Source organism: Salvelinus fontinalis, chromosome 17 (assembly GCF_029448725.1).
Source record: "Salvelinus fontinalis isolate EN_2023a chromosome 17, ASM2944872v1, whole genome shotgun sequence".
Classification (NCBI taxonomy): domain Eukaryota; kingdom Metazoa; phylum Chordata; class Actinopteri; order Salmoniformes; family Salmonidae; genus Salvelinus; species Salvelinus fontinalis.
In genome coordinates, this window is record NC_074681.1 from 28,467,854 (window position 1) to 28,480,286 (window position 12,433).

A 12,433-nucleotide genomic window follows, 5' to 3' on the forward strand; every position below is an offset into this window, starting at 1 on the left:
TCTTCCACCAAGGCACCTGCAAGTTCCCGGACATTTCTAGGGGGAATGGCCCTAGCCCTCACCCTCCGATCCAACAGGTCCCAGACATGCTCAATTGAGATCCAGGATCTTCGCTGGCCATGGCAGAACATTGACATTTCTGTCTTGCAGGAAATCACACAGAACGAGCAGTATGGCTGGTGACATTGTCATGCTCGTGGCTCATGTCAGGATGAGCCTGCAGGAAGGATATCACATGAGGGAGGAGGATGTCTTCCCTGTAACACACAGCTTTGAGATTCCCTGCAATGACAACAAGCTCAGTCCAATGATGCTGTGACACACCGCCCCAGACCATGACGGACCCTCCACCTCCAAATCGATCCCGCTCCAGAGTACAGGCCTCGGTGTAACGCTCATTGCTTCGACGATAAACGCGAATCCGACCATCACCCCTGGTTTGACAAAACCCCGACTCATCAGTGAAGAGCACTTTTTGCCATTCCTGTTTGGTCCAGTGTCGATGGGTTTGTGCCCATAGGCGACGTTGTTGCCTGTGATGTCTGGTGAGGACCTGCCTTACAACAGACCTACAAGCCCTCAGTCCAGCCTACTCTCAGCCTATTGCGGACAGTCTGAGCACAGATGGAGGGATTGTGTGTTCCTGCTGTGACTCGGGCAGTTGTTGTTGCCATCCTATACCTGTCCCGCAGATGTGATTTTCGAATGTACCGATCCTGTGCAGGTGTTGATACACGTGGTCTGCCACTGTGAGGACGATCAGCTGTCCGTCCTGTCTCCTTGTTGCGCTTTCTTAGGCTTCTCACAGTACGGACATGGCCACATCTGCAGTCCTCATGCCTCCTTGCAGCATGCCTAAGGCACGTTCACGCAGATGAGCAGGGACCCTGGGCATCTTTCTTTTGGTGTTTTTCAGAGTCAGTAGAAAGGCCTCTTTAGTGTCCTAAGTTTTCATAACTGTGACCTTAATTACCTATCAAGGACCTCAGCCACCTGTTAGTATCTTAACGACCGTTCCACAGGTGCATTAATTGTTTATGGTTCATTGAACAATCATGGGAAACAGTGTTAAAACCCTTTACAATGAAGATCTGTGAAGTTATTCAAATTATCAAATTCATTCAAATTATCTTTGAAAGATAGGGTCCTGAAAAAGGGACATTTCTTTTTTTGCTGAGTTTGTGTCTTTGTGAACAGGCCATTGGCCTAGACCCCATGTTTCATGGATTTAGGTGATGAAAGTCATTTGGTTAAGGATTTGTAGCCTCCTCTAGCATGACATACTCATCAACCTAAGACCTAAAACAGTGTCAGCCTTTAGAAATTATGTTTACAGCTTCCAACCTGATTTCCTATGCACTGTAGTGTAGAGTTAAGTATAACAGTCATATAACGTGACCTAATCTAATAACTACAGTTGTAAGACTTGTAGCTTTGATGACCTTCAGTGCTCCACTCAGTATTAGAGTTAGAAGTGTAGGTCCCCACTTGAACAGTCTTTCTCCAGAGGTCTTTCCTGGAGCTGCTGTTATGCTTGAGCAGAGTTTCTCTCCTTTCTACATGTGGTGAGTAGTCCGTAGGGCCACTCTGTCTTTCTCAATTTCCCTATTGGTCCTCAGTCGTTTTGAAGAGGGTGGTACGGTCAGCTCAACACATCATCAGGCACACTGCCTGCCCTCCAGGACATCTACAGCACCTGGTATCACAGGAAGGCCAAGAAGATCATCACGGACCTCAGCCACCTGAGCCACTGTCTGTTCACCCCACTGCCATCTAGAAGTAGGAGACTGTACAGGTGCATCAAAGATGGGACCGAGAGACCTGATAAACAGATTCTGTCTCCAGGCCATCAGACAGTTAAATAGTCACCAGTAGCCACCCAGTACCCTGCCCTGAACCTTAATCACTGTTCTAGCCAGCTACCACCCGGTACTCTAACCTACACATTAGAGACTGCTGCCCTATGTACATAGTCATTGAACACTTCATTTTAATAATGTTTACATACTGTTTTCTAGTCAAAGCTCATCCTATATACTGTAACTACTGCTGTACACACCTTTTCTATTCATATACTGACCATACTATCTATACACACCATTTTATACATTATAGAGTACATATATACTCCGGACACTGACATTGCTCGTTCTGATATTTATTCATTTCTTTCTTTTTGCTTTTTGGTTTGTGTGCTATTGTTTTGTATTGCTAGGTATTATTACTGCACTAGTGCAGCTAGAAACACAAGCATTTCACTCCACGTGCGATAACATCTGCAAATCTGTGTACGCGACCAATAAACTTTGATTTGATACTCCACCCTGTGTAGGACTTCAGTGTAGAGCTGAGAGCAGACGGGCTTCTGGTTTGGAATAGAACAGAACAGCAGGCCAAAGCTCTGGCCTGAAACCCAAATGGCACCCGATTCCCTATTTAGTGCACTACTTTCGACCAGTGCCCATAGGAGTCTGTTCAAAAGTAGTGCACTATATAGGGAATAGGGTGGCATTTGAGACGTATTCCTCAAAATGATTAGTCAAGGTAGTTTTTAGACTATAGAAATCATGGTTAGGATAAAGATATAACATATGCTGTTTTGGCTAATAACATATCCTATTCTATTCACTTGGGATTCAGAACAGAGAAAGAGGTATGTTAGCCTAGGGAGAACATAAAAAGGAACATAAATAGCTAGTGCAGAAACATATCAGTGTGCTGTTAGCATTGGTTTCAAGCATCTTTTTTTATGGACAGAACTGAGATGTTTGCGCAGAGCGAGGGACATATGGTGCAGCTCCCACAGCTATACGCCATGTTGAGCTGGCCACATTAAATGCCTGCCAGTCTGCACTATTCATTAGCTTTTACTGCCACTTGCATGTGTTTAATTATAATCCTCTGCTTCTCTCCCTCTCCAGATCACTGTACAATGCTATGCCACCTTATGATTAGTCATTCCAATTTAGAATTTAGAACCCAGTCTTCTGTTATTTCACAGTCACACTGAGATGTGGTGTGTAATTTGTAAAAGAGTAGCCAGCAGGGATTCGCTAGTCTGTCATCCCAAAACGGAGCCCCAGCCATGGAAACACAATGCAATCAACCCCGATGTGGCTGGCATTCAAATTGTTATTGTTTTAACCAAACAAACCACTTCTAAACACTAGGTTTGCATTACCAGCTCATATTTAGGCCCTTCTGTAAACACGGCGGGCCAGAATGAATCAATTAAAAGGGCATTACGTTGGTTCCTGTTTATTTAAAACATGTTTACACTGCAGGGGCCGGCCTGGAAATTCATATTGTTCATCCAGTCAGAGAGAATGTATAAATTGCAAACACATTTGTTAGCTTGTCGTACATTTTGTAAATATTGATCTCTGCGTGATGGAGTGTAGTCAGACGACTGATTAGAAGAAACAAAATGGAGGAACATTCTATAGGAGCAACATTCCATAGGTGCCTGCCTGCACAAACACAATGCAAATTGCATCAAGTTTTATATTGTGCTAATTTGCCACTACTATTAAGTTAGTAATAAAATATGTAACATACTCTATTTAACATAGTGATTGCCAGTGAAAACTATAGCATTAGTAATTTGTGTTGTACCTCTTTAAAGCGATGTTATTCACTCGGTTAAAAATGTTTCACAATGCTTTAGGGGTATTACTCCAATTGAAGACTTCCTAGAAGGAATGAGATTTGGGAGATATGTTTCAACTAGTACATGTTTTCCTTTCTTCATTGGTCATTCTATTCATCCTACTTTTTTCCACTGTTGCTGCAAATTTGTAAACACAGAACCCCCTCACACACTCAAACAAGTATACACACACACACACACGCGCACACACATACACTTCTTACTAATCAGCCCTATTGAATTCTAACAACAATGGCCGCTCATCCTCAGGCCACCCAAGATGCACAAGCAGATCATGTTAGCTCTTTTGTTCCCCATATGTTTTTTCTCCTCAGCCAATTCTTTACAGAGACTGGTTGGTCCTAATTTTTGCCTTCAAGATCTAGTTATCTGTTGTTAAAGATGTCAGCTGTTATCTCACCCACATATTGCTGGCTATTTAAGGGGGATAAGTTCTTTCAGCTAGTGCCAGCTGCTGTCCCCTGCCTCCACACATCCCCACCTAATGGACACACATACGCACAGCTTCACTCCCCCTCTCCCCACACACACACACATGCTTCTCCCCCACGCTATCCTTCCCTTCCACCCCCTTTTCAAACTTCAACACTAATCTGTCTTGATAAAGTTCATAGAAGCGGGAGGGATAAAGAGAGAGAACTGTTCACAGAATAGAGCTCCCCCATGATTCTGCTGCTGCCCAAAGTGCCACTCAGTCTGATTCTTGGCTTCAGTGCCCATGCAGTCAGAGCTGTGCCAGGCAGGGAGCAGGCATGAATGAGCAGTGCCATATCAACCCCCACCATCAGCCTGATGCTTACTGTTGAAACCATACATTACGTCACGGAGGTCCACAGGAAGAAGCAGTTAAAACTATGTCAGGACCAAACTCTGTGGGCTTCCCAACGGAAGCTGTGAAACGTGTCCCTTAGACCTCCAGTGCCATTAACCCCCCCCCCCCCCCAAAAAAAACCGTGGCTTTCTAGTTGTTTGGTTAAACGTATCTAAATTAACTTGACTGAACCAATGCCATCGAAAACTGGACAAATCTAAACGCTTTGCTTTTATCCCCTAGTATGGAGTGTTACTGCTTCATTCTAAGTGCATCCAGCCATGCATATTGTAAGCATTGTCTCAATTAACTTCTCATGCTTTATTTACCCGTAAGGAAAAACATAATTTTCAACTACCGTGTTTAAAACTGTCGTCACAAACACAGTTACAATATAATCATTCCTGTGGAAAACTCCAGGTTCCCCCATCAACCATTTAGGTGTAAACTACATTTGTGAGGGTGAGAGAGAGTGAATCCTGGGTTGGAGACAGAAGAGCCCTGTAGGTTACAGACTGTCTGGACACTGTTTGGAGGAGAATTGTAAACCACAATTTGAGGTTAACCAGATGGTGCGGTGCAGTCGCACAGTCCTAAGCACTCCATGGAGTTCAGCAAACACAACGCTGACCAATATAGGTCAGCAAGCAACATCTTCTCCCACTTCATGGTCGCCAGCACCTCTGTGCAGCTGTAAATAGTGACTGCTACTTTTTCAACTACTTTTTTAAATAGAAAGTATTATGGGAAATAGAAAATAGACAATACACGTTCTTTGAATAACCACTTTCACATTGATTCGTCTATTTGAAATGATGACTATAACGTATTGGTAATACATATGCTTTGACGTAGACGTTGTAAGAATTTTGGACTTTCCTCTGGAAAAAACTGTGCTTATTATATCCTTCATTTTGACTAAATCCTAGCATTTTGAAGCTCCTTTCACAGTATAATATGTTGAGGAAGGTAATGCACGGTGTGCTAATACTGAAGGAGCCTTCCTCTCACCCACCTTCCCTCTCCCAAGGCTCTAGGGGCACGACAGTAACTTCAGAAGTCCCAGACATATCAGATTCAGACAGGCCCAAGGTAGCTGACAACTGAGATGTTGTTGTGGGAAGTACAGGAATTTACAGCATAGAGCTTTCATCTACACAGGTGGGCCTGTGGGAGACAGTGGTGTTGGAGTCGTAACAATGAAGCAGGAAGTCAGAGGCCTCTAGTCTTCTCTACTCACTAACATGGTTATTGTTTTCCTCCAAACAATAGCTAGCTAGCTATATTTATTATTTTTCTTTTATTTAACTAGGCAAGTCAGTTAAGAACAAATTCTTATTTTCAATGACGGCCTAGGAACAGTGGGTTAACTGTCTTGTTCACGGGCAGAACGACCGATTTTTACTTTGTCAGCTCAGGGATTCAATCTTGCAACCTTTCGTTACTAGTCCAACGCTCTAACCACTTGGCTACCTGCCGCCCCAAGCTTGCAGCAAAGATGGCTAGTTGAAGCTTTAACATTTGTTAGTACTACAGAAGGGGGAAATAGTGTTACTACATGACCAAATCATTATTTGTATGTAAGATATGTTATATTGGCTTGATCTATTGAAAGAGTCCTTAAGTGGACTGTTAAGGAGTTCTGGAAAGAGAATGATTGTCTAAAGATAAGACAGCAGGTCAGGATTGTGTCTACTGCTTCCCAATAAGGTTAATGGAATGAGTTTCCTAGACACAATCTTAAATAATCTCTAAATATCCCAAGTCATGTTGTTAAGTTCAAAAGAATACAATATAAAAATTTCTGACACCATTCAAACCAATGAGGGTTCCAAACTTTAGGCCCTGGAGAACTTGTCGTGGTCAGCAGGGCTATTAAAATGGGCTATGTATTTACCCAACAAACAGATCTGTCACTAACAAATTGTAAGATGATCTAGGGAGGCATTAAGTTGTTGACTGTGCTAATAGAAGCTAACAGAAAAACCATAACAGACTAAGTTGATTGAGAAAAGACACATTGAAACAGACAGGATTTTTTTTTCATTTGAATTTATTTTGTTAGTTAAATTCCTATAGAAGGTGAGGGAAAATAATGGTCACACAAGGGTTTTCTTGAGCATAGTTTTCGGAAGTCACAGTGTTTTAGACATCGACAAAAAGAGTACAACTTCAAATCATTAAATGAAGAAGGAAAGGTAAGGAAACTTAACATGGTGGACAGTGTCTGCCACACCTCTCCTTCATTTTCCAAGTGTACCCTTCTCTCCAAAAAACAAAAACAAAACAGGGTCTGTCTGAAACCCCCTCTACTCATTGTGGACAACTCCCTCCCACTCCCCCCCGCTCTCCCACCCCTCATAAAAATAATAGCAACCAAACAAACAAAAACAACAAAAAACAAATCTGTAACAATAGATATAATTATATATAATATATATTTACTCTTTAAAAATAGAACTTCAGTCTAGTGACTAACATCTGTACAAACTACAAAAATAAAATTTTATATAAATAATTTATATGGCATGACACACATTTGAACGAACCCCCACCCTACCACTCATATAACTTACACACTCAGGTATTTCTGTACTGAAGCAGTGAATGAATGTAGGTTGTTCTCTTATTATTTTGTTGTTTACTTCCAGAATGCACAGTAGCTACTTTATTTTTCTTTCATAACTCTATGTACAAAAGAAACCCAAGCTGCCACTTAAATCTATTACATTTCCCTGCATTTAAACTGGCAGTGATGTGACCAATACTGAACGACTGAACTTTGTCCATGATACAAACATACAAATTAAACAAAAACAAAATCACAGAAATGCTGGCTTGCATGTGAGCTACAACGACGAGAGAGAAAGAGAGAGAGAAAGAGAGAGAGAGACTGCACTAAAGCACAGATTTCCTCCATGACACAGTAAGTGGTTCATTGAGTAGTTCTCTGCTCAAAATGCACTACCTAGTCAACAATTGCACAGGGTTGAAATAATGTCTACCACAAACCTAAAGCAGCCAAAACATTTAAAAGAAAACAAAAACCTCCCTTTGCATTTGATATAAATTCCCTTTCAGAATAAAATTGGGTAAACAACCAGCATTAGTCAGATATTACCCCTTAGACCCCAGTTGAGTTGGAGGACAAGGGGGATGACAAAGTTAGCCTTACCCAATGTACAGCTTAGATAACCCCAGGAAAGAAATAAAACTCTTCTCATAGCTCATTCAAGTAATAAAACATGTAGACTGCAAAATAACAACGAGACAACGATCATAATGCAACATGCCAGTGAGCTGGGACACAATGAACGTAATGCAACATGCCAGTGAGCTGGGACACAATGAACGTAATGCAACATGCCAGTGAGCTGGGACACAATGAACGTAATGCAACATGCCAGTGAGCTGGGACACAATGAACGACACTCAAGAAACTTCAACCCAAAGGGACACCAAGTCAAGTTGCTGACTGCATACAGACATACAGAGCATTACAGAGCTACAGGTGATTGAAATGGACCAATACATGGTAATATATTAATTTACTGCCTGAACACGGGCTTTATTCTGGATGAGCAGCCTGTGTATTATGGAAGAAACCAAAGGAGAATATGCTATTGTTTTGCTAATAGTATTTGCATCATATCACACCAGTAAATGAAGACACGTCTTGTACATATCAGGGGATTCTAAACGCGGGGGGAAAAAGGTATGAAATGATGCTTTCAAACAAACAGGACAGATATCATATTTACATCCAACTTTGAATATATATACTGTGCTTAAGAATTCCAAGAGGGAAGGTGTTGTGAAGGCACAATGGTTGTTATTGGTGGAAGAGGAAGAGAAGATTTACTGAGCTTGTTTGTATTTGTACAGTGCAATCAATGACCAACAATGGATCATCTGAATAGATCATAGTGTGCGTGTGTGTGTGCGTGTGTTACGGAGCTTAATCAATAAGGCACCCTCCACTCTCAGTGTAAGAACATCGAGAATATCTCAAGTTAATTCTCAACTTAGATCGGGGGAGGGGGTACTGCAAATCATTTCCATTTTTTGAAGTGTAGCAGCAAAAAAACAAACACTGACCTTGTATTTTCAATAACCTAATATCTTAATAACCCCTCTGTTTAACATATAGCATCTTCTAGATCTATACAAAGGGAGGAACCCCCCAATCATCTTATTTATCTGACTCTACACAAGAGAATAGCCAAGTTATACAGTGCTCTTTTAAATAGTTGTTTCCCTCTTTTTAGTATTAAAATATATACTCATATATTTATATATTCTTAAAACAAGACCTTTTTTTAATATCTTTACAAATAAATCCTCTTGTCTGTGTGAGGTCTATGTACAGATCAAAGAGAACGGGCTGGGTATCGGAGGCAGCCAGAGAAGGATTCCAGACATAGGGGCAGGGTGGGGTAGCAGGGTGTCTAGCAATCTTTGGCTGCCTGGATCCATGGGCCACCTGGAACACAAGAGCAAGGAAGAAAGAAAACTGTGAGAACCATTGTTGAACACCAGTCATAGCTGCACACACAGACATATTCACAGGCAGCCTACGTACAGAATGTTAATGTGAAAATATTCTAATATAGCCTAATGTTGATCTACCATAAAATGAAAGTCCAAGTATGTAAAAGTGTGTTTAAGTTTCAGTGTTAGACTCACCTTGTGCCTGGTTTGCCTGAAAGTGGTTCTGTACAGATTCCAGGTCTTGAAGCTCCAAGGATTCACGCTTGGAAGATTGGGGAGCTTTCCCACAAGATTGTGAAGTCCTCTTAATGTCCTCAAAACAGTCTGATTCACTGTCCTCGTAGCCCTCATGCATGTAACCCTGGTAGGCCCCCGGCAAGCTGGGGTGCACCGCCACAGTCACCGAGGCCGTGGCCGTAACCATGGTAGTAACAGCACTACCGGACACGGTACCGCCATTATAGCCCGGCATCTTAGTCCTGTTCTGATGAGGCCCTTTGTGTGTCTGAGACCTGGGACCACAGTGATTAGTCCTCCCAGGACCTTGGGTCCTGTCACTGGGTAAATGTTGCCTCCTGGGTCCCTGGTCAGAATTGTAATCATGTTTGTTATCCCACTGCTTGAGTTGAGAGCTGACCGAGTTAACCGCATTCGGAGAAGATTCATTTAAGAGTTCTTTCTGAGGAGTTACAGATTGGTTCCCTTGGAACGGTTTCACCACCTGGAAGAGCAGAACAATAACAGACATGATTAGAATCATGATATTCATTGTTAATAACAATGTATTGCACATCATACTGTATTTGGGCTGTATTATGTATGAAGTAGCAACTAATACTGGGGTGCTTTCATACCGTGAGCTTGGGGAAGCTGGGGTTCTTGCTGGCCTCCAGCAGTATGTGGGAGGTAGGAGGGGTGATGTAAGGACTGCGGTCACAGTACTTGTACTCCTCCCCTATCCCTGATGTGGTAGTCGTCTCAGAGTAGCACTCTGACTCGGAGGACTCTGAGAAGGCCTGTTGTCGCGGGCTGAGTGGGCCATGTCCCGCGTAATAGCCGTGGTGGGTCATGGGAGGGGAGAGGGGCTCCGGCGTCAGGCAGCTGCCGTTGTCGGACGGGGTGACCTCCGGGGGTGGGCCCATGAGGGAGAGCAGCACGGGCAGCAGCACCAGTCCATTCAGGATCCCCAGCACGGTCAGGATAGCCAGCACCGCAAAGAAGTACCTGGAACACAACCAACACAGAGAGAACATTTAGTCACCAAGGCTCCTTCTGAATGGGAATAAGCGGGGCCACCAGCACTCAGCCACATTAGTAAACAGGCGACACGAGGACACACTGGAAGGGAGGACACTGCAGAGCTGGGGGGGTAGAATCAGACCACCCTCTCTCAAGCCCTATGTTTGGCCCCATTTCCTTCTCTTTCCCTCCCTTCCCCTGCATTTCCTCTCTCCCTCTGTCCGTCCCTCTCTACTACTGGCAACTTGACAAGTTGGAAGAAAATTCCTGGGCTCCATCTTCTCCGTCTGGGAGCCCTCATCTATCACCACAGCACTGCCACTTCCTGAAAATATGTGTTTACATTAGCCAGCAGATCCTACACGTCAGAAACGCCAGGGCCCTCCCTCCCTTCCCTGTCTCACTGCAGGCTAGGGGAGAAGAAGTGCCCCCCTTCTGGCCTCCGAGCCGCTGCTGCCGCTAATGTAATTTTCCCTTCAACAACTTAATATCTGAAGTCAATGAGCTCCAATTTCACCGTGGCGAGGGCAAGGCACCTCTGTGTTTATACTGGGCTGGCCAGTGGAGCCTGCCTGCTCTTCCTGCCTGCCTATGTCAGCCACATCACATCACACCTCACAGACACTACATGAGAGAGATAAACAAAGGACTGTTGGGTGGATGAGTCTCACTCAGCGCTACTACTACTACTACTACTACTACTACTACTACTACTATCGTGTTTTGTATTGAACATTACTACTGTTGGTCAGTGTGTGGAGTGGGCCACAATTGGTAGTAGAGATACATGTAGTGTATATACACTCAGTGTCCCTTTGTGATGAGAACAGAGAGGAAACTGTATACTCTGTCTAGTATTTGAAGGGAACCAGAGTGGATGGGAAGCTGCTCTGGAAAAAAATGTGTGTTTGTGTGTTAAGGGCAGGGGGTAAATCAGACTCTCAACATGCTCCAAGTAAAACATCCTTTGATGCTCGTAGTACTGTTAAGCGCCTTCTCTTTGTCTCTCTTGGAGCTGTATGGAGCTGTTGTGGTTCCTAGCTCTGCTCTAAATGATTGCGTGGTGAAGGGTGCTCTGTAATGGGCCACAGAGCTGTGAGGTTGCCTGGATCTCTGTGAGCCTCTCTGTGCTCTGAGGAAGGGCTGAGGTTGCCACAAGAAAGAGTATATGAGAAAATTAGAGAGGACTCCACTTAAACGCTAACAGAAAACAGAGGGCTCAGCTCTTTTAACTGCGGTCCAGACTTAAGTAAGAAAAATAGAGTGGATTATGAAAAACAAGAACAAGGATAATAGCATTCTGGAACTTTCATTCATCCCCGCCTGAATCTACCACTCCGGCTTTGTTGGTGTCACACCTCAGAAGGGAAGGTCACTTTTAAGTTTGGTATCGAGCGTATCTTTATTTTCTCTGCACCTCATGCTCCCCTTGTGCCTTCCCATTTACTCTTCCACTCTCCCTGTGTCTGTCTCTTTAACAAGGCCAATGGAGTTCGCTATGTTTTACTCAGCGAAGTCAACTTCACTTGCTATGACAAAATACTTCACCAAACATTTCAGTTCAGTCTTCTCAGCCATGACCATGCCTCACTTCAAAAAGACACACAAATGTGACTGGTCACTTCTTATGCCCTTGAAAGTAGTTTCAAATGAAAACACACATGCCCTAAGGAAGAGTAGAAAACCAGATGAAACAGAAACCACCATCAGTATTCACCTCTAGTTACCGTTCAACTCGTTAGATACAGCCACTCACTATGACTATCCTGCGTCTGTGAAAAGTCAAGAAAAAAAGTACCGTGTTTATTTTACTACGTCAACATTCCGAAAGTGGCGCTTGATTTATTTACGGGTTAAAAAAGAGACCCTTAACTATCCACGTTCCCTCCAAAGAAGACAGTGTTAGGAATTCTGTTGTTTATAGAAACTGTAATCTTTTCCATTTGGAGTCGGGGGTTGGAAGGGGTGGCTTCTTTGGATAGGGGCAGCTGAGCTTGCTGGCCTATTTATTCAGCGTACCACCGCCAGGAGATGTTTACAACAACGTATTTATGCTACTCCCCAGTGAGAGGGACGGCTCTGCTCTGCTACATCTAAACAGGACCTCCTAGTGTGAATGCTCTCCTCGTGCTGCCTGCTAGCCCACCGCCACAACGCACACAGTTAGCTCTCCAACCAACCTCCCAAGCTCCACCACTCTCCTAGAACCACCTACCCTCCTC

The 12,433-nt window shown here is 43.5% G+C and overlaps 1 protein-coding gene across 1 annotated transcript in view; it reads right to left on the reverse strand.

The window, feature by feature from the left end:
- Positions 1-6,522: 6,522 nt before the first annotated feature.
- The window catches only part of LOC129814111 (protein patched homolog 1-like), a 31,703-nt gene continuing 25,792 nt past the window's right edge, over positions 6,523-12,433 (reverse strand). The window contains exons 18-20 of the mRNA XM_055866918.1: positions 9,827-10,196; positions 9,168-9,693; positions 6,523-8,964 (exon numbers count right to left, since the gene is read on the reverse strand). Coding sequence (XP_055722893.1) covers positions 8,930-8,964; positions 9,168-9,693; positions 9,827-10,196 — 931 coding nt within the window. The 3' untranslated portion in view covers positions 6,523-8,929. The remainder of the gene's footprint in view (positions 8,965-9,167; positions 9,694-9,826; positions 10,197-12,433) is intronic.